This window comes from Drosophila subpulchrella, unplaced genomic scaffold, assembly GCF_014743375.2.
Source record: "Drosophila subpulchrella strain 33 F10 #4 breed RU33 unplaced genomic scaffold, RU_Dsub_v1.1 Primary Assembly Seq24, whole genome shotgun sequence".
Lineage (NCBI taxonomy): Eukaryota > Metazoa > Arthropoda > Insecta > Diptera > Drosophilidae > Drosophila > Drosophila subpulchrella.
The window spans coordinates 935,718-958,736 of NW_023665550.1; the positions used below are offsets into that span (position 1 = coordinate 935,718).

The window sequence follows — 23,019 nt, forward strand, 5'->3', positions numbered from 1 at the left end:
ACGCTGAGATCTTGGAAACTAAAGAGGCTAGAAAGTTGGGATTAGGCATACAGATTCTAGAGATTCTTGCGCAGCGCAAATTTATCTCAGCAGGCTGGCCGCCTTCTCCATAAACGCCCGTAACTCTAAAGTAGTGGTACCCACTGGCCTGACTCGCGAGTCTGGGTGTCCCCTACTGGCGCTCTGCCACGACACCAACGGGTCTTACATTTCTATAGACTGTCTGGCGCCCACATTTTTGAAGATTTTATTTCAGTGTTAAATATTTAATTGATTTTATTGATCCATAAATGCTAAGAATCGTACCATTGTTATTTTACAATATAAGACTAAGTAAGTTAGACGTAGTGCCGCGGCGCTGACATCGGTGGTGTGTGCCGCGCCATTAGAAATGACCTAGAATTTTTTTTTTTAATTTGAAACAGATAGTCCTGCCATTCGATTGTAGCGTTTCTTCTTGTTGTATATGAAAATAGGTTGATACAACGAATTTTTAAGAATTATAAATTATGCCATGTAGAATCAAAATTTAAAACGCACCAAGAAAAAACAACACGGGTAAAATCACCGTTCTAAAGTCAAGTACAAACAGTCTTAATTTAAGAACGATTTCATGCATAGCATTTTTAGACCGTTCGTATTGAAAAAGGTCTTACATTGATCACATTTTGGACTTAAATATCAGTCAACTCCTAAAATTCCCAACTGTTTGTTCTGAAAGTGCTTTGTATATATAAATGTACAATATATGTGTTGATTTAATAACTATTCGCCCTTAAATCATGTCTGCAACTTTCTTAGTTTATTAATAAATCGTACTAGACTGGAAGGATCGAAAAACGTACTGAAATGGAGTATTTCCTTTCTAAAAAATGCGTACTTGAAAGCGGTACTTTGTTTTCGGGACTGGGAATTTCCATGCTTGGCGAAGTTTTGACACTGATAGTATTTGATTCAAGCAAGAAATACTTGATTTTTTCTCTGAGTGTAGTTCCTAGTTCACCCCCATGGCAGACATACGAAACGTCACGAATTGGGAATAATTTTATGAACAGGGTGTGTATGAAATTAAACTTAATTTTGTTATTGTAACGGGAGACTTCATAATTCCATATAATTTGATATGGCACTTTCACAAGTGAGTTACTGATAATTTTAATACTCTTAAATAAACAGAAAGGTTTGATCTTTTTCAAAGGTAATTTCTGATATACCAACACACATTTTTGAACATATTAACGTTAGACGTTAGCATTTAAAGTTAAAATTGATACGGAATTGTATGAAACATTATAACATTTCATATTTTTGTTTTGATTAGTGCTGGGCTCATCTAGACCTAAACGTCTAGATTTATGGTCTATACTAGAAAGACTAGGCTAACGATCCGCAATTCGTCAATGATTGCAAAATATGTCTACAAAATATTTCGGAAATTTCATTTAATTGCGAACATTTTTCCAACTTATTTTTTCAGAGCTTATAATTTTGGCGGTAATGTGTGCGTGTCTGGGGTTTCCCACTTTGTTGACTTAATTAGGTAAAACTCGGCGCTAAGCGAGAAGCCAAAATGAGTAAGAACCGCAGCAATTGCGTCGCGACGCGTGCAATGAACTTTCGGTGGGCGATCGATTATTCACATAAAACACCTACTTGTGAATGTGTATATGGGCCGTTCTTTTACAAACCGAACGAATTTCGCCAAAAACAAACAAAAATCATATTTAGATTTAAAATAACAAATTTTACGAATACTTGTAAAAAGTTCCTTTGCTTGAAAATCTATTTCTCCCGCTGTGGTTATCAGATTGACTTAATTTTTTTTTGTATTTAATCCTCTGAAACCGTACAACAAACGTAAAAAAAGTTTCAGACAAATCATAAATGCGACTCAAAAAAGTGTACGGTTTGTAAAAGAATGGCCCATGCATTTCAAGAGTGCTAAGGCGACATCTGGATGCTTAAATTAGTTGCTGAATACAAATCGCTGGTATTTGAAAGAAATTGCGTTCATTGCAAAGCTTATATACAAAGTCTTTTTGGTAAAGAAGATATTTTCTTAAGGATGGAGGAAATGCGTAGGCCCACAAATTTGCATTTTAGATGGAAATAATCGTAAGGCATTGAAAACTTTTAAAACTGGAAACTAATAATGAGTTCTTTTAAATGTAATTCAACACACGGATGATCTACTTCAGAAAATCCTTCCCAAAAAACTGAAGTTCCAGGCAAATACACTTTTGAACAAGACAATTAAATGAACAAAAAAACGGAACAGAGAATTCTTTACTAATTAATTGTTTGGCATGCATACATACAAAGTGCTGCGACAGCGACACAGCAGACTTCACACTTGATTAAATATGTGCAATTTAAAAATAATTTACACAAGTTGGCCTTAGTTCGAAGGATGGAATGCTGGTAAGGGGTGCTAGGTGCATAGGGACTCCAATTGAGTGCGACGCGGACGGTGTTATGGCAAGTGCGTGGCTATTTCTGTAACCAGAAGCTTTTCATCGGCCAACGTTGTCTGCTGCTTAATGGTGCATTAGTGCCCAGCCCCGGGAAATGTCTGTAGCGCATGTTGCACTTACACTACCCTACACCACCTACAGCTACGACAGAAAGACTACTAAAATTAGCTGGAACGTGCCGCAGCAACAAGTGTTCAGTTCCCCCAGCCCCGCTGAATGCTGATGAGATTTTGTTTTGGCCGTACTGCGTTTCGATTTGGTTGTCCAGGAAATAGTTATCGATAACTGACGAGACAAGGGCACGCCCACCCTGAACGCTGGTCTCATGCTTAGTATGCAATCTGGGGGACTAGCTGTCTGTTGGCATTACGATCAGATTCGTTGGCGCCCTGGAGGATGGCACACATTCACATAAGCATTCTGAACGCTTCAAATTGTCACATAAATATCATAATGTCATGTCAACGAAAACAACAATAAATATAAAAATATCGCAGCATTCGTAATTCAACAATCTAACAGTACGCTTTTCTTATGGGCGTTTGCTAGCTAAACAGCAAAGGTACAAAATAATAAATTTGTCTAATCTAAAAATTATATTTTCTGCTTTTCAAAGAATGGTTTTGTGTCTTATATTTAATTTATTTTTTATTTTTCTAGGCAGTCCGTCAAGCTTCGGTTTCGCAATTTCGAAATTTTTTCGCATTTCGCACTCATGTTTATTGCCGATGCTTGACACAAACTGCGCGGGCGAGTAATAAAGATTTATGTGCTCCTAGAGCCCAGACTTAGATTGACTGACGTCTGGACAGGGGCGAATCTGAAGCCAAAGTTTAGGGGCAGTGTAACTTTTTGGAAATATTACACAAATTTAATTATTTTCCTATCCCGTGGTGCGATTTTGAGCCAGAATAATACCTAAACCCAATCCTCTTTTTCAAAGCTACTTCGAGTTCCAAACCTTTTCTGCACTTTAAAATTCTTCGTCAAATTCTTGGCCAGACACTCACTTAGTTAATAAAATGGCAATAGTGAAGTGCTTAGTGTTTTTCCCAATTCTGTTTATATAAAAGAAAGGTCTTATTAAAAATGTGTTTTTACTTGCATCCTAAAGTAACAATACACTGAAAAAACGATAGAAAATTTAGCAAGACGATGTTTTTAACCCTTGCAGATTTTATAAATTAAATTGCGTTGTATATACAGAGACTTCCGATTTTTATACCCGTTACTCCTAGAGTAAAACGGTATACTAGATTCGTCGGAGAGTATGTAACAGGCAGAAGGAAGCGTTTCCGACCCAATAAAGTATATATGTATATTCTTGATCAGGATCACTAGCCGAGTCGATCTATCCATGTCCGTCTGTCCATATGAACGCTGAGATCTCGGATACTATAAGAGCTACAATACTGGGATTAGGCAGGCAGATTCCTGAGATTCCTGCGCAGCGCAAGTTTGTTTCAGCAGAGTGCCACGCCCACTCCAACGCCCACAAACCGACTAAAACTGTGGCTCCTACAGTTTTGATGCTAGAGAAATAATTTTAACTGAAATGTATTACTCTCGTCAATACCTATCGATTGAGATATCCGCGTTCATATTTACGATTTGTTGAAGTTTGTGGGCGGTTTGTCGGAGTTAAAGTGGGCGTGGCAAACTTTTTTTTGGGTCATTCGATAGGTATTGATGAGAACAATACATTTCAGTTAAAATTTTTATTCTAGCATCAAAACTGTAGGAGCCACAGTTTTAGTCGGTTTGTGGGCGTTGGAGTGGGCGTGGCACTCTGCTGAAACAAACTTGCGCTGCGCAGGAATCTCAGGAATCTGCATGCCTAATCCCAGTATTGTAGTTTCCGAGATCACAGCGATCATACGGACAGACATGGACATGGACATGGCTAGATTGACTTAGCTAGTGATACTGATCAAGAATATATATACTTTATGGGGTCGGAAACGCTTCCTTCTGCCTGTTACATACTTTCCGACGAATCTAGTATACCCTTTTACTCTACGAGTAACGGGTATAATAAATGGAATGTAAGTAAGTTGCCCAGCATCTTGGCAATGGCTGGTATTGTCTCCACCAGTTATCCTTAACGGGCGATCTTTTTCCTCTTCCCTAAAGAAGCCGGAGCGTCCTCCAAGTAGCTGGTGGTAGTAAAGTCCTGCGATTCCCCAATGGAGAGCTCGTCGGAGATCGTATTACTTGTGGTTCTGCTAGGAAGGTACTTTATCAAATTTTCTGTTGGCCAGAACCTACTTTCTTTGTGTGGCAGGATGTTCATGTAGGGAGCGAAGTCCAACTCGGCATGCTTCTTCCCAATGGGCTTCTCGATTGGATTACCTATTAACTGTTGTGGTATTGCTTCCTATAGGTCAAGTCCCACAATACTGGGCGTCCCTCTACGACCCTCTATGTGAACAGGCTATGTGCAGAGGGTATTACGTCGTTCATCGGAATTCACCCACGAAATCTGGTATTTTATCTGGAATTTCCTTAGCTCATCTGAGTACCAAGAAAAACGGGCCCTAGTACCCTAAATAACTGATTAAGTACTTATAAGCAATACAATCATTAATTGCTTGGGTCCAACATCAATATCTAATTCTATAAATCTATTTAGTTTAAAAGGTCAAATATTTTTAGGTAAAATGCAATGCTTTCAAGGCCCACTATGAACCTAAAATATTAGGCCATTCGTGACCAAAAAAGTAGGCCAAAAAGTACAAGATTTGAAATTTTCAGGCAGTGCATAACCTAAAAATGAACTTTTAGTCCATATTAAATTATTTAGGTCATACATGTCCTAAAGTTTTGTTCATCATTTTTCTGGGTGTAGGCCTTAGACAACGATTTCTTGAGTTATTTGTTTTTCATTCATGAAGTCTTAAGAAACCGCTTCCCACCGCGGCTGTGCGGAGTAGCCGCTTTACAAAATAAGTGCTGTTTTTTTTTGGAATTTGTTAGAATTAATGTTATTTTAACAACAAAAATAGAGCCTTTGTCTTTTTATAGCAAATCGTAGAAGCCTACTTTATTTTTGTTACAAAACACGAAACTTTGAAATTCGATTAGCAGGGTACCATGATTGACCGCATAGTTATTTTTTTATGTAAATTCCCAAAGCGCGGTCTATCAAGGATATTTTTTTCGCGAAATAAGGGGGTGGGCAACGTTTGCTAAACCATTACTCTCAATTTGGCCCACTGTGCCTGGACACGACCTTCTCACTACCCATTTGCGGTAGCTCCATATACATACATACCTAAAGATAGAGCAGTACATGCGCTCCGGCCGGACAACTATAGCCCTCCTGCGGTCCACCAACTACTCCCATCACCCATTCATAGACGCTTATCGGAAAACAACCACCAACGTTTGTCTATTTGCACAAAGTCGCGCGGTGTCTTGTGTTCCTTTTCACGAGTAGACTCAGCCCACTTTTAATGTCGTCGTTTGCCCAACTGCCGTCAGACAGTTTCACCCACTCGCTGCTAGCTGCCGCCTATCTTTTTCTCGTGGCTTTGACTACCTCAACTGCAAAACGTCGCCGCGCCACTGAACGACATTAAACCTGACTTTGCCTCCTACCATTGCCCGCCCTCCCTCTCCTTGTGGCAGCCGATTCAAAGTCAAAATCATACCAAAAGGCGAAACGAACCGATCCGATCCGATCCGAAGCAAACCAAGCCAAGCTAAGCAAGGCAAACCAGACTGGCAAAGAAAATCCAACAAAATATTATTATGTCCGTGCACGGTGAAAAACATCAGCTTCGAAGCTAGTCAACTAAACGTATTATTATACCCGTTACTCGTGGAGTAAAAGGGTGTACTATATTCTTCTGAATAAGAGGTAGAAAAAAGTGTTTCCCCCCATACAGTACATATATTCTTGATCAGGATCACTAGCCGAGTCGATCTAGCCATGTCCGTCCGTCCGTCTGTCCGTCTGTCCGTCCGTCTGTCCGTCCGTCTGTCCGTCCGTCTGTTCGTCCGTCTGTCCGTCCGTCTGTCCGTCCGTCCGTCCGTCCGTCTGTCCGTCCGTCCGTATTTTGTTAAAATTTAAATGACACTTTGTTCATATTATCAAAGCCAACAATTATTCATCCATTCATAAAAAAGTTATAACCAAACAATAATTAATAATTAGCAAGCTCAATAGAGTGCGAGAGGGATGGTGATATATTAACACAGAAAAACGGCTGCTTACAAAATTTCACTAGCGCCACCTAGGTTTCACGTTATGTGGCGTGTTAGTAAAATCTCGTAAACAGCCGATAGGAATGAACTTGTAGGTGCCTCATTTTTTAGCTGAGTAACGAGTATCTGATAGCCAAGGCCCTCTACTAACGTTTCCTTTTTTTAATGCTTTCAAGCTACGATTGACAGAACTATCATATTTAATTTGTTAATATAACCATTATTAGTCATCAAAATCATATTTTTTTGAACGTTTGTCAAGGGTTCCCTAGCTTGCTGGCCGGTTTTTTGTAGTTTGATTTAGTCTGAACGTATTTTTCTCGGTGCCTCTGTGTCGTCGTGTATGCATCTTAAAAGTTCAGCCTGGAGGTGAGGGGGCGAAGTGTTGTGGAGCAGATTGGTGCAGCCTGTCTATGGGCAAGAAATCAAAAACACCAGGCACCGACAACAACAACCATCGGCTGCGTTGTCGGTCTCTCGTTCAGTGGATTTGTGTGCCTTCGCATAAATTTTGCAGCTTGTGCGACAGGCATGTAGACAAGTTTTTCTCCTTTGTTGTTTCTTCTTTTTCTAGCCAGCTATCTCGCTCGCCAGTTGCACACAGATACACACACACATAGGCCAGAGGCTTGGAGAGTGGTGCACAGATACATTATGTATCTGTGCGCTGCAACAACTGTTGGTTTCGGCTTAAATGGTGTTATCCCAAGGGATAAGACAAATTGGAATGAACTAGCTCCGATCTAGAGCTAACTAATTGGAATTGGATGTATGGAAGAATCTTAGATAATCTCTGAAAATTGTTTTGTATTACAGTTGTTGACGATTGATGAAAATGTACCTTTCGAACACACGTGACTAAGTGTATTTTTTTTGGTTTGGATCAAAGTTGAAAAATAACCTAAAGCAGAACTCATAAAATATGTGTTGTGCTCTCCCTTAGACGACCGATTTTAACCTAAGAAATAGCTAATCACTTTATTTCCATATAAATAAATGATATCTTATTAACCATAGTTAACTTTAACTTTAATTAAGCTTTCAGTGAAGGCAATGGCTTGTTCCTTGCGACCCATGCAATTTTATATTACATATAGCTTGCCTCTTTTTTATTTCTTTTATTTGCCGGCGAACTACCCCAACAAACGGCATACACATGACATCGGTCGCCCCTTCCATCACCCCCGCAGCTAGACAAACTCCCTGTCACACACATTCAGATCCTCAGATACATATGTATATGTATAGCGAAACACGTTGCACTCATACTCTAAATAATTGCTCCAGTGTACTACTGAACTGAGAGTCGTTTGGCAGACTGGCAAGAGGGGAGGAGGTGGAAGAGAGTGGCGGTAAGAACAGGAGGGGTGGCGGAGAATCTGGGGAGTAAAGCGAAAGAGCAGAAAAGCCATCATAGACGCAGTAATAGATGGCAGCTGTGTTTGTATTAGTGGCCCCCACACCCAAACAAATAGAGAGGCAAGCGAAGAGAGACCCCTTCTGTAGCTCCCGAACCACACACCTTCAACCATGTCGCTTCCACTACTCAGCTGTCATTGTTGATATTTTGTGTTTTCATCTTGAACTTTTGTGGTTCAATGTGTCTAGCCAACCCCAAACAGGGCGAAATTCACCACATGCTCACCACCGTCACCCTCACCACCCCCACCAACCCATACCCCTGCACTATATCCCTAGCATTTTGCCGGTTTTTCTATGCGTATGCGTAGAGAGCGAGAGAGAGACTCCCAGCTCTCTTTTGGGTTTTCCTCTCTCGCTCTGTCCAATGCAATTCTCTATTGCATTCTACACTTGAACTTGCCCATCGTCAACTCAACGCACACAGGGACATATGTACAATAACACGTACCGATGGGACGGCGGGGGCAGAGGGCAGGTGGGGAGGTGGGGAGGTGGGGAGGGAAGGGGTAAACAATTATTTGCAGCAATGTGTACGTATCTGTATCTGAGTATCTCGGTTCGCTTGGCGCTTACTTTTTAACCACAATGTATTCGAAATGTGCAATTTACGAGTATATGTACATCGCCCAACAGACGGGGGTATTGCGTGTGTACGTACTCATAGATACTTTTGTGCCTTATGCATGGTTTGCGGTAGATTGATCTCCGTTCGGTTTGCCCTGGTGATCTTTTTTCGTTTCCATCAATTACGTCCAGCAGTTTCTATATTATACCCGACTTCAGTTGGCTTCCCCGTGCACCGAATCGGAAGGTGTCCAATTCGATAAGGCCTTCGGAGGACTCTGAAAGGCTTTCTGACTCAATGTGGGTCTATTACTCATTCTTCTGATGCGAGACTGTATATTTGGTCGCCTGCCCATTTACATATTCTTTTTTGTTCTTTTTAGATCTGTAAATATCAACAATTGATCAAGTTCAAGATTATGTATTCATATATTAAATTTGTGTATGTTTAATGCACATAACACTTCTCTAAAAGTATGTATGCAAGTATTTCTTAACACGAAATAACCAAAACTGACTTGCTTACGAAATAGCACGTTAGTAAGCTGAAACTCTCTTGAAAATTACACTTGGTGCCCCAAAAATTTGACCCAAACAATCGGCTTGGAACTCAGATAATAATGAGTGATTTTCGACTAGAGTTATTCTTCAGTTAGTTTCATAATAATACAACCATAAATGCATACAATTAAATCACTAATTTGGTTAAGAAACTGAGATCGTTGGTATTCTGTTGTGATAATGCATCCAGAATGTTTTCCGGTTGGCATTTTTTCAAACTCACATTAAGACCCTTTTGTCCCACTGTGCGAGTACATTTCGAATGTACGTGTGAATTTGCACTTGTGCACCCGAAAGTAGTGACGAACAAAAATCAACGAAAGAAAACACAGTAAATAAGTGTAGGAAACCGAAAATAAAGGCAGGGCGAAAGGAAAGCGATGATGGCACTCACATACTCGAGCAATGTGGGCTGCTCACGCATACACGCTGGCACACAACTCACAGATATAAATACTCGCGTACACAGAGAGAGAGCCATGGAGAGAGAACAAAGAGTATCTTGGGATTGCATCGGCATTTTTCATTCAAGCCGCTCGCTCAGAGTGCCGTGCCTTTGTGAGTGAGTGCTGCCCTCGCTTCACATTCAACTTTATCGCCGATTACGCTTTTGACTCTCGCTCTTTCGCGGCTGGCCCTCTCTCCGCGCGCTGGTATGCGTGCGATGCGAGTGAGAGTGTGTGGTGAGTTCGTTCGCGACTGAGCGACGCCGACGATTTGGAGGTGGCTTGCCACTGGGAGAGATTACGTTTAACATTCTGTTCGTCTCGCTCATTGATTTAGTATTTTTTTGGACTTTGTTGTTAACGGTTGCTTTCTCGCAAGCTCGACGCCCAAACGCGATCGCCTAAATACAAAATAGGGAACACAACTCGAAACACAATACCTACCAATACGGTTTCCCCAAAACACCGAACGTTTAAAAAAAAAACCCAAAATGTTGCAACCAAATAAATTCATTGTTCAAATTGCCTACACCCCTCTATTTATGAAAAATGATTAGAAAAGTCCCAAATAATACCAGCCTTCCTCAAAAACAACAAAAAAACAAGTGCAATTCATCGGCAGATATAAAATAAAGTGCAAATGCATTGTATCTGAACCTCAGAAAGTAGAAAAATACATATGTATGTAGTGAAGAAAGGGGAGGAAATAGTTCTTTAAATAACGCAAATCAAGAGCATGTATTCATATTTATATAGATATTATATGGCGGCTGCATAGTGCAAAACGCGGATAAAGGAATTCGACGGGACCGAAATGTAAATAGGAGAGATTCCCGAAGCAATTCAACGGTGAAAGCAGGAACAAACAAAAAACAGAACTCGAAACCAAACATCAACAAAGCGGCGCACAGACACTTAGACATTAGTCTAGTCGTCGTCTGTGGAGTGTCGTAGACATTATCCGCATCCCAATATTATCTCAAATATAGTGCGCGAGTGAGAGTAAGGGATTTGTGCTAAGAATCCCTTTTGTACAAATATAGTGAAAAGATATTTACCGAAATTCCGAATAGTGCTTTGCCAACAGGAATATCTTCCATTCAAGAACACAGTGACCCCATGGATACTTGTGGATTAGTAGCAGAACTAGCGCACTATATTGATGCATATGGTGAGTTCTGGGCCCCTGAAATCCAATAGAACCAACTGACTCGTTTTCCATAACAACATTTTGTGGTCAACTGCTAGGGATAGATGGGAATTGGGCAACAAGTTCGCTATTCCGAAAAAAAAACATCTTTGAATTTTTTCGCCCCTAATGTGTTTGTTTTGGCTAACTTGCCACCTCTCACACGAGGTGATCCAAATCAATTTGCAGTCGAAATGAAAACTACATTACCAAGATATACAGAGCATAAGCATAGAAGGGTACATTTAATAAAAATAAATGTACACATGTTCGGGGATGGCCGTCCGATTGGTAACACATTAATTATTGTCATGACAAGTGACGGACGGCCAATTAAAGAGTGAGCGCTGAAAATTATAATTTCGCCTGCGTAAACATAAATAAATACGAATTTTTTTGGGGCACTGTAATTCCATTTTTATAGAGGAATTTATATGGGTCTAGGCAAGCACTTGACTGCGTAATTGGCATGGATATCCATAAATACACTCTTAGGTCAATATTCAAGTGGGCTTTGATTTAGCTCTGGCAGTCGATTTATGCAAATATTCTATTAATGAGGACTTATTCGGTGTAAAACAAATCGGTTTTGTTGAGTGACGAAAGTATGTTCAAGAACAATTTGATAGAGTTTGAGAAATTAATATCATAAGTAACTACAGAAGGGTAAAATTAAAAAAAGCTTAATTTATATACAAAATTAAAAAGCGATTGGCTTACCTATTTCTAGGGAGTCGAATATAGAAATGTCTTAATATTTACTAATTCGCTTTTATTTTCATGTTTTTTCTTATCCTTCATTTAGTTGTTTTACGGTATATTTTAGCTTCTTAAAAAAACAAGAGTAAGCGCCATGGTCGACGGCCTCGACTTTCAGATACCCGTTACCTAGCAAACAAAAAAGCGCCACCTATCGTTCATTCCTAGCGGCTGATTACTAACACGCCACATAACGTGAAACCTAGGTGTGAAATTTCGTAAGCAGCCGATTTTCTGTATGATTACATCTCCATCCCTCTCGGACTCTATTGATCTTGATAACTATTAATTATTGTTTGGTTATAACTTTTTTATGAATGGTCTGATCTGAATAATTTTTGGCATGTGGATGGGTATTGAAAATTTGAACAAAATCTTATTTAAATTTTTACAAAATGTAAAAAATGTGAGCGCTAGTCGGGTTTTAGCGTTATGGACGATTGTGGGTGTGGGAGTGGGAGTGGGCGTGGCTAAATGCTGCGCAGGAGGCCCAAGAATCTACCTTTTAAGTCCCAACATTCTGGCTCTAATAGTTTCCGAGATTCCAGCGTTCATACGGACGGACGGACAGACGGACATGGCTAGATCGACTCGACTAGTGATTCTAAGCAAGAATATATATACTTAATAGGGTCGGAAACGCTTCCTTCTACCTGTTACATACTTTCCGACAAATTTAGTATACCCTTTTACTCTACGAGTAAGTTGATTGTGAAAAAGCAAAGTTCTTGTGTATTTTTCTCTGCTCTTTTCCTTTTGTTTATCCGAAATTATGGCAGCCTTCTAATACATTCGTCCGATTAATTTAAAAAATTAATTTGTAACACTGAAATATTAAGCAATGCCACACTCCAGAGTTGGAGAAAATATGATCAAAACAACGAAGTGTTACTTTTTTTCATTATATATCCGATTCCTTCTATGGGAACAATAAAAATCCGCATGCAACAGAATAAAAACTCTTGGGGATAGTTTTAGCACGATAGTTTGAAAACTAAGAGACTACTTTGCGTAGAAGCGGGCGATCGGACAGTCGGACCTCTGACTAAAATTATAATACCCTCTGGCAGGGTATAAAACTGTATAAACTCCGGTCTTTTATTATAATTTTCTAGTTCAATGATTTTCTCTTTAGAAAGTTGGAGTTCTTACAAATTAATAATAATTTACGATATTTCCTTTTAGTTTTAACAATGTTACCATTCAGAAATACTTTTGAAAGCATATTATTTTATAAACATATTTTGTGATTATTAAGATAGTTTTGAATTCACTTTAGTATTCTCAACGCAATTAAGGTCTAAAATAAGTAAGACCTCTGATGTCTCAGGTGTGTTTGGGTTTTAATAATTTTAGGCGCTTAATGGGGCATTAGGTAACATCGTGGCATCAGCTCTGAAATAAGGTCCCCAACATTAGTCAGACTCTCCCACAATTAATTCGCCCAGCCCCCCCGCCGTTGGCCTTCGTTTCCTGGGCGGGAGTGGTTAAAGTTTCCACTTCTTATTATTTTGTTCTTATTTTTTGTTCTTCTTTTTCACGTCCCTTTCTCCACCGCTTTTTTCACATTAAATTATTCGCTATTTCTCCTTTGCTACACTTTCTGGACACTAAGCAAACAACACAAAAAGTTACTTGTTTCCTTTGGCGTCGACGTCGTCATCGTCATCGCCGCTGTTGTTTGTGTTTTATGGTACATTAAAGTTGGCAAAATGGCAAATTTTAATGCGATTTTATGCAAATATATAGACACATGTATGCCTTAACATGGGAGTTAGTGTTTTGCGAGCCATGCCGACTACCACGTTGAGCATTTCAAGATCGCAATGTTTTCAGACTGGGTCCTCGCTGCAGTCTCTGTTCGAGGTTCTGGGCTTAATGGGCGAGTTTATATCATTATATGACACTCGGAAGTTCCTTAGGTCGTTTCGGTAACTTTTTAGAGTAACACAAGTAGCTGGATAAGAACAAACACTGGAGTACCCGCCACATATTGCCATGTTAGAGAATTAGTTTTATAACTCAAATACTTTTTAGTAAAGTATTTACCTTTCTGATAATCCCAGCATAGCTTTGCTGGGACTGAAAACACACAAACTTAAATGGCCCTGGATAATTTGACCATCTTATTTATTAGTAAGCACTAAAAATCGTCATACAACCCCAATCACACTTCTCACGGCACGTCATAACTTTTTCCAAAGTGAAACATGCAACTACATAAAAACTCCCATTCAGCAAGGTTCGATGTAACGTCGGCTGGGGCGGCCGTATCGAAGGGTCCCGACCAGTGGGTCATGATACAGTGCACCACCACCATTTTCCCAACCCTGGATGACAGTTTTCGGTCGGGAAATGGAATGGCAAACAGGTGCCTTTTATGTGCTCTCATTGTAATTGCATTGAGTATCTTATCTTGTCGGACTTTTTCTGGATGACTTCCATGTCCGCTCGGGTTCTGGGACCAAATGCCTGTATGTGAAATTAGCATGTAGCCTGCCTACATGCATATGTACATATGTATATATACATAGTATTTCAGCTTGGAACGAGTTGATTTCTCTCCCCACCGCGCTTGTAGACTTTCACAGGCTAGCAAAGTGGTCAAGATGGCAACACTTTCGCAGACAATTGTCGGTGACGCAGATTTTTTTAAACTTATCACAATTTTCTTGGTAGATGCTAAAATTGCATTGTTTTAGTTGATTAGCCGAGCAACGCAAAAATATAGTTGTAACACATATATAAACAAGTTTAAGACTAGAAAAACGTTGCTCAGTGCTTCGGCAGACTTTTATGCTAATAACCTTGGCACTGACATTTTTCATATAACTTATAAAACATGTGACTAATGGTAGAAAATGACAAAAAATCTCGCTTTTTTAGTGTTTCGTGTATTTTTTTAAAAATGTGTTTGATTAAATTCGCACAATCGAACCGTTAGTATTCTTCGATTTGTTTGTCACACTGCCTTGTCATTCGGTATTGGCTCCAATGTGGCATCTTCGCTGCCGAAAAGGTCAGGCAATCAGTCAGATCCACATATGCAAATGTTATTATCGATTATAAATGCAAATCGTAGACGGCGCAGAGTGGTAAGAGAGAGATGCCGCTTAACCGGAAAAGGAAATGATAGAAGCGTATTTTTTAAGCCGGGCCAATCAACCTCAAACAGTTGTCCTAAACTTGGAACCAACTGTGACGCGTCGCCTGGGGTTTTTCCTCTTGCCTGCTAATATTTATTTTATATTTGTTGATAGTTTGCTGACGCTTCAAGGCTGTTTAGCTGTTATGTGTTCATAAAGTACCCACGGCTCTGAATTAGTGTTTGCAGGCTTTTATTTATTAATTTGATAGGCCATTAATTGAAACGCATGCCCTAGAACATATTTTCGGTTGAAAAGAGCCGAAAACGAGCCATTGCCAAATGCTATAAATCTTTTTCGTGCATTGTATTAAAAAGTTTTTATCGCTTTTCGACTTTATTGCTAATTGATTTTGGGTGCAAAGACTTGGCCTGTGGAATTGAATAGAACATCTTAATTGTTCTAAGGACTCTGGGAGGCCCGGCATGTGGAACAGATCTGACTGGGAATCAGAACAGCTGAATGTATACTTAAGAGAAAAGTTGAAGAGGCTTTTATTGAGAACTTGGGTTCCATGTTATTGCCGAATTATGGAAAATAGCTAATGCTGCAATGAAAGTTTTAATGTTGTAGGAAGTAACTACATCCAGTAAATATTTTTTAGAGTCGCTGATTCGCTTGCACCGACTGAAGCGAGCTTTTTTGTTTTGGTCTTAAGCCAAATATTGGATATGTGTCAATTGAATGGCATACTTGTTTAACCGATTCAGCAAACCAAAAGGGAAAACCACCGACAAAATAAAGTCAGTCGTACAAACATACAGCCAACTGATTTCGCGGAAAGCAAAGGTTGACCTGTTTTGGTTTAAATTTGTTTGTGGTTGGTAGTGGGAAAAAGGTAGTTGGAGATTCGGACAGAATCTTCCGTTAAGTTTTCAGCAATTTGATTGCGATATGGATATACTCATCAGTCTAAATTGTTAGCTCCGATTTTTCCCGGTGTTTTCTTAAAGTTTTGCATTAGTTTTGCAAAATGTGGAAATAAACTGTGCGAGTACCAAAAGAAAAAACCATACATTTTTCTTAGATCTCGTTTTGGTTCCCTGTGAAAGTTTCCCTATTTTTTCACAAAACATAAGTTAAAGTATTGAAGATAGTTAGTGGTTAGTTGCTCTGGGCCTCTTTATAATTTGGTTCTCTTTTCTTTCTCGGGAGAGTTTGTGGGAATGTGTCACACATGTCCGCATAGTTCCCCCCTTTTTCCTTCTGAATTGTCAGAAAATGGAAATCACGCGGCGCTGGCTCTGCAGGAAAATAACAGCAGGAAATTAAAAGGATCCGCTCACAGAAGTACTCGTAGTCGAAGCGATGTGTGATGGGGATTTGTGTTTGTGGGCCTATTGTACCTACTGGACAAGGCGGCAGCGGATATTTAATTGTTTTCACTCTACACGAGTGGGAGGAATGGCCACTGGCACAAATGCCCACCACCCATCGGTTTCAGTGGCGTGTACAACAATTGTTGGCGTTGTCGCACTGTTAATAAAGTTTACTGCATTCGAGAACGCTGTTTTGGGGCAGTTGGTGGCTAGGAGAAGGACGTGGCAATCGGATGTCGCGTGCCAGTCATTGACATACTTTGGCAGTGGAAACGTTCCAGCAGGATATCCGTATTATAATCGGGGGTCAGTCAGGTTTTTGGGGTCAACTGGGTTAAGTCTTCAATCAATAGAATTCGAAGAGAGTACTAGATGCCGTCCCTTTTTTAATTTATTTGCGACTTTATAGTCCTCTAGGCAATATCATCGAATGAGTGCTTTAACTCAAGCATCCAAATAAGTTCACAGCATGTACTTTTGTGTGCCTAACAATTCGATAGGATGTATCCCTTGAATCTTTGCATGTTGTTGCTATACTCATTGATGTCAATCAGATTCAAAAGATTTAGGATTTTCATGATGATCTTTTGAGTTAATTGGGCGCAGATCCTATCCAGATAATGTCAGACCTCGATTTTGTGGCTCAACTCTCATGGGACCTACTTGAACGTGAAGGGAAGTGGGCTTTACAACTGCCGACCTGTTGACTGTTGGAATTCCCATTATGGGTTCTACGATTCTAAAAATTGGTGTACGCTACCTCGATGGCGATCACCCGTCTCCCCATGTGGTTTTCCATCACTCGAGGCGTGACAAATTTTTCAGCCGGCAGAAGAATTTTCCGGGTTGTTTTTACTTCCTCCCGAACTGCTACTTAAGAACAAACGAATAGACGGAAAGGGAGCTGGCGAAAGGTAGTCATCCGAGTTGGCGCGTTTGGCTTTTCGACTTTTTCACGGCTTTTGTACTCCAACCTGAGCCCCGGGAGCAGAACAGAAGACAGGGAAAACCGCAGAAAGTGTAAACTGAGCAAAACAGAAAGGGAGCGCAACAGAGAACATTGGCAGCGACCAGTAAGACAGCAAAAATGCCATAAATGTCGCTTACACTTGTGTGTATGTTCCGCAGCGCATCTCGCTCACATACAGCCCGTATATAAGGTACATATATTGTGTGCGATAAATACGCGCTCCGCTGGCTGCCTTTTCTGATGTTTTCAGAAATATTTTTGTAGACAACAAAGCAAAAACGCCAAAGAACAACCTGTTTGTATTGTTTTTGCGTTGCTGCCCGACGAATTCAGCCGGCAGCAAAGTTGGCAGCGAGGGCGACAGGTTTTTTCCTTAATGCGGGCCAAAATCTCACGACCCCACCTCCCATTCCCTCCCCCAAGCAAGCTTAGACTAGTCTTCCCTTTTCTTCTGGCTGTTTCTTAGCGATTATTCTTCTTCTTGCGCCTGATCGTGATTCTTTTCGATTTTGCGCTAAGCTTTCGTGATGGCAAGAAACCTGTTTTTGGTGCTTTATAGCACAAAGAGGCGAAAAGTTACAGACTTTTGCTTTATTATCACTTGAGTCTTTCCCTCTCGTTATTGCTCGCCCGGTCTCTTAATGGAAGGTGGCCCATAAAAGAAAGGAGAGACTTGGCTTGAAACCGTCGATATTCGGTACGCAAAATAATGATTCACCTTTAAGTCGTAGAATGAGTCATGATCGGCCTGCATTGCAAAACAAATCGAAGTGCAAAAATTGTCTCTTCAAGATTTTTAATAATCCACATCTCCCACTGACCTGACCATGACTAATCGCTTAACAATTTTCAACGTAGTTTATGCCGGCTGCGTTTAATATTTATGTCAATTGCCTCGCTTATCAATACTCTTTCCCTAATTAAGTGTCAGCAATTACCCGATCTTAAAATGAGACGATTATGTTAAGACGGTAATGACAAGATTGCTCAATGATAAATAGAAAGCCAACTAAACAATGGACTTTACTTAAATGTGTTGGATTGAATCGGAAATCCTATTATGCTTTTAGTAATTTAAATATTTTGATGACAATCTGTATGTGGATATAAGAACTTGTTATATTCTTAGTACAACACTAAAACCTGCATTTAAGAAATAAATAGGAAAAGATTGAAAATCGAATTTTACCTTGGCTAGTAAACTGTTTAGGAAGCGCATGTTAGGCAGACAATTTCTAAAACTGTCTAGATCCGCTCACTTCCTGGCCCAACTGCTTCTGTCTGAGTTGCCCACATTTTTTAAGCTACAAACACGCATTGGACATAGGGGATGGAACAGAAACGATTGTCAAGACATTTAGATTACTGTGACAAGTGCTCAAACAAAACAAGGAAGAACGCTATAGTCGAGTACCTCGACTATCAGATACCCGTTACTCAGCTAAAGGGACCAAAGGGAAATGGAGATATGCAAGCAGCAAAGCGAGATTTAAATGCGCCACCTACCGGCGGAAGACAGATTTAAGCATTGTGGGCGTTAGGGTAGGCGTGGCAAATTTTTTTTTGGATCAATCGATAGGCATTGACGAGACCAATACATTTCAGTTAAAATTTTTAAACTAGCATACAAATTGTGGGCGCCACAGGCTTGGGCGGCTTGTGGGCGTTAGAGTGGGCGTGGCATATTCGCATAACAAACTTGCGCTGCGTACAAGGCTACGGAATCTAAATCTGAAATCCCAATACTCTATCTTTGATAGTTTCCGAGATATCCGCGTTCATATTTACGATTTTTTGAAGTTTGTGGGCGGTTTGTGGGCGTTAAAGTGGGCGTGGCAAACTTTTTTTTGGGCCAATCGATAGGTATTGATGAGAACAATACATTTCAGTTTAAATTTTTACTCTAGCATCAAAACTGTAGAAGCCACAGTTTTGGGCGGTTTGTGGGCGTTAGAGTGGGCGTGGCACTCTACTGAAACAAACTTGCGCTGCGTAAGAAGCTCAGGAATCGGCTCGCCAAATCTCAATAGCCTAGCTCTTATAGTTTCCAAGATCTCAGCGTTCATCCGGACAGACAGACGGACAGACGGACAGACGGACAGACGGACAGACGGACATGGCTAGATCGACTCGGCTAGTGATCCTGATCAAGAATATATGTACTTTATGGGGTCGGAAACGCTTCCTTCTGCCTGTTACATACTTTCCGACGAATCTAGTATACCCTTTTACTCTACGAGTAACGGGTATAAAAAGTTACGCACATAAGAAATGTTCGCAAAAAGGGAAATAAAATTGATTAGTTAGGAAGTAAAAACAACCTCTGTTTGAAATAATAGATATGCTTGGCACAAAAAACATAGAACAGAGCTAAATTCTGTAGAAATTTGAGAACAAGGTACAAATAGATCGTTCATTTTGGCGACAAATACGTGTCCAAGATTCGCAGGGTCCATAAATCGCAACTCGAGTGAAAACAAAAACAAATTCATTGTTAAGTAAAGTAAAGATATTTATTCTGCTTTCGGACCGACTCATATACATATGACAATAAATTTTGTTGGAGATGTCCAATCAAATGTTTGCAATCTCTGCAGAAGAGTTCGCGCTAAACGAGCTGGAGATTTCCGCGCAAGATACGCAACATGTGTCGGGCCGACCTGGGGTTGATCTATTCAAGAATTAGGTATTCCTTTCGGCTGGGTAAGCTCACTTCTCTTGGCGCTTTGCTTTAGTTCAGCGCCGTGTTCAAGGTAGAGTGAAAATTTGCAATTAAATTAAATGAAAATTTCATGAGCTTGCCCCCGCCCAGGTGCGTTGAACCGTCTCGTTTTCAGTGTGACCACAAAATGTTGAAGGAACCTCTCGAATCAAGCGGAGAACGGGTTTACCTGGGACACTTTCGACTCATCTTTATGGGTTGTACCCGCTCTTTATTGCAGCACTGACTATTCCGAGTACTAAATGAGCAGGAATTGGTTCGAAAATGTATTTTGAACGCAAGCAAGTGCGCAAAAAATACTAGATCAGCCACAAACATCCAGAAAACACCGCCAGAAGTAAGCAGACTCTCGGACCACACTGCCGAGCAACAGAGGATCTTAGGAGGAGGAAGCCATTCTCCACATACCGACAAACTGCCAGGGACAAGCTCCTTGTCCCCAGCCGACGCGTAGTGATCTGAGAAACGGCCCCAAAACGGCGACCATCGGCTACCAGAGGATGAAGCGGCGCTGGTCAAACAACGGCGGCTTCATGCGCCTCCCGGAGGAGTCCTCCTCCGAGGTCACTTCCTCCTCGAACGGGCTCGTCCTGCCCTCGGGGGTAAACATGTCGCCCTCGTCGCTGGACTCACACGACTACTGCGACCAGGAGCTCTGGCTCTGCGGCAACGAGACCGGTCCGTACGGCAGCTCCAGCGGCAACGACCTGAATCAGCAGCAGCAGCAAAGCGTCATCACGCTGGCCATGCAGGGCTGCTCCAGCACCCTACCGGCCCAGACGACCATCATCCCAATTAATGGGAACGGGAATGGAAGCTCCACCAATGGCCACTATGTGCCGGGTGCCACCAATCTCGGTGCGTTGACCAATGGCCACGGGATGCTCAATGGGGGGCTCAACGGAATGCAGCAGCAGCAGCAGATGCAGAATGGCCATGGCCTCATCAACTCCACAACCCCCTCGACGCCCACCACTCCGCTCCTCCTGCAGCAGAACCTGGGAGGCGGGGGCGGTATCGGCATGGGCCTGCTCCACCACACGAATGGCAACTCCAATGGCCTCATCGGAGTTGCGGGAGGCGGCGGAGGAGTCGGAGTGGGCGGAGTGGGAGGCCTGGGGATGCAGCACACGCCGCGAAGCGAATCGGCGAATTCCATTTCATCAGGTAAGACCTGTAGGTCACAGAGAACGCTTCACAGTTCAGTTAAACAAAAACCACTTTTAAACTAACTTTAAATAAAATGTATGATACACGTTACTACTAAACGTTATACCTCTGCCATCCTTTGAATATAGCGTGTAACTTTATTTTGTTTTTAGTTGAATTTTAGATAAAGGGTCAAATTTGTATTCCCGTTACTGGTAGAGTAAAAGGGTATACTAGGTTCGTCGGAAAGTATGTAACAGGTAGAATGAAGCGTTTCCGACCACATAAAGTATACAAATTCTTGATCAGGATCACCAGAAGAGTCGAACTATCCATGTCCGTCTGTCCGTATGAAAATATATGAGTTAGAATGTTGGGATTAAGCATGCAGATTATTGTGCTTCCAGCGCCGCGCAAGTTTATTTCGGCAAGGTGACATGCCCACAAACACCCATTTTTAATATTTTTGTAATAATTTAAGTGATATTTTTCTTTTTATCCATACCCTTTATATGCAAAAAATTATTTAAATCGGACCTTTCATTAAAAGGTTATAATCAAACACCTAGGTTTTACCTTACTTGGCGTGTTAGTGAAATTTCTAAAACATCCCATAGGAATGAACGAAATGGAGATGTCTAACAGAAAATTTCGTATAAACGTCATGAAAATATTGAGATATCTGCATATACCTTTATCTTGACCTTCCGTTAAATTGCACAGGTTTGTGTTAAATATTTCCGTAATTATCTCATTTGGTGTATAACGTCCAGGTTGTGTATCTGGGGTGCATGGCTTGCTAATTGTATTTTATTTCACGAGCGCCTTTTATGAAGCACTTCTTATGGCATTTTCTCGGTTCTTGTGGATCTTACTGGGGAGTGCAATCAACACGCACACAGGCAGCCAGCATTGTTGCTGGGCACTATCAGCTGCGTCATGGAAGAGTGCCTTTCATGTGGACGCTGCACCGGGCCATGTGAACCCATAAGGGCGGTTTGGTGGCCTTTCGCTGCTGCTTGTGCTGATGCAACGCTCGTTGTCGAGCTCAAACCTACCTCAAGTCGTTCTATATTTAGGGCCTCCCCGCAGGGAGCAGTCGGAGAAGGGGGTACTAAGGGAATGCTGCTTCTTTCCTTGCCGCGTTCCTCGGCTGCTCGACTTCGCTTCCTGTTTGCGCTGCAACTGCAATTGTTGAGCAGGGCATGGTGAAGTCACCTCGGGCGGTTCGTGCTCGCCGTTGCTCGTGGTTGTGGCACTGACCTCGTGCCAAATGGGGAAACGAGGTCAGGTCAGGAGCAGAAGCAGAGGCAGAGGCAAAAGCAAAGGCATTGGCAGAAGGACACCATTTGCATTTGACCCAAATTGAATGGGGACGTGGGCGGGAGTTCAAGGCCAGTATCTGCAATCGATTGCGTCTTCGTTGTCGTCTGGGTCATGGCTTTGAGTTTGTCTCTGTGCTGGCCAGGGCCTGCATACCAGGTCAAGGATGGTCTGGGATACGATATTAGTACATGCTGCTGTTTTCATAGTGGCAGTCCGAGATGCAGCAGGCCCTCTTGTTAGCGTGTGAAAATTGCATTCGAAGGGGAGATGAGAAAAATTGAATAATATTATGGTTCCAAATTCATTTTATCTGTACTCTTTCTCTTTGCTGGAAACTAAAGGTATTTCAAATTAGGAATACTTGAGTTATAAAAATTCGACTATAAGTGCGAAAGGCTTTTCTTTGGGGTACCTAGCTCTCCATATCTGATACAATTCTTTAATTTGCATTCCTGCAATGCTATTCGTTCGCATTTGCTTTGAAAAACATTGTTCTTCGAGAGAATTACTATGCAAACAAGATAAGAGACTGTCCCAGATCCCAACTGTGAAAATAGAAAATATTTTAAAGTGGCGTTTTTTATCGTTTGAGTTACACATGATCCTTATTTTAAAGAAGATTTGTGTCGCAACTCTGATGTTAATATAATGCGATCTTATATCTGAAATGATAGATTCAATTAAAAAAAAAACAAAAATCTTGATACTCTTTGATTATTTTTATACGCGTTACTCGTATGTCCGACTGTCTGTCCGTCCGTAT

General features: G+C 41.1%; 1 protein-coding gene across 3 annotated transcripts in view; it reads left to right on the top strand.

Moving 5' to 3' along the window:
- Window positions 1-23,019, top strand: part of LOC119559457 (ecdysone receptor) — a 91,422-nt gene that overhangs the window by 31,920 nt on the left and 36,483 nt on the right. Inside the window, exons 1-2 of one of the 3 annotated variants that reach the window (XM_037872560.1) lie at window positions 10,032-10,847; window positions 20,002-20,948. The exons of 1 other annotated variant lie outside the window; for it this stretch is intronic. In XM_037872560.1, coding sequence (XP_037728488.1) covers window positions 20,282-20,948 — 667 coding nt within the window. In that variant the 5' untranslated portion in view covers window positions 10,032-10,847; window positions 20,002-20,281. Of the gene's footprint in view, window positions 1-10,031; window positions 10,848-20,001; window positions 20,949-23,019 lie in introns of those variants that run through there. One more of the 3 variants, XM_037872563.1, reaches the window with a different exon arrangement.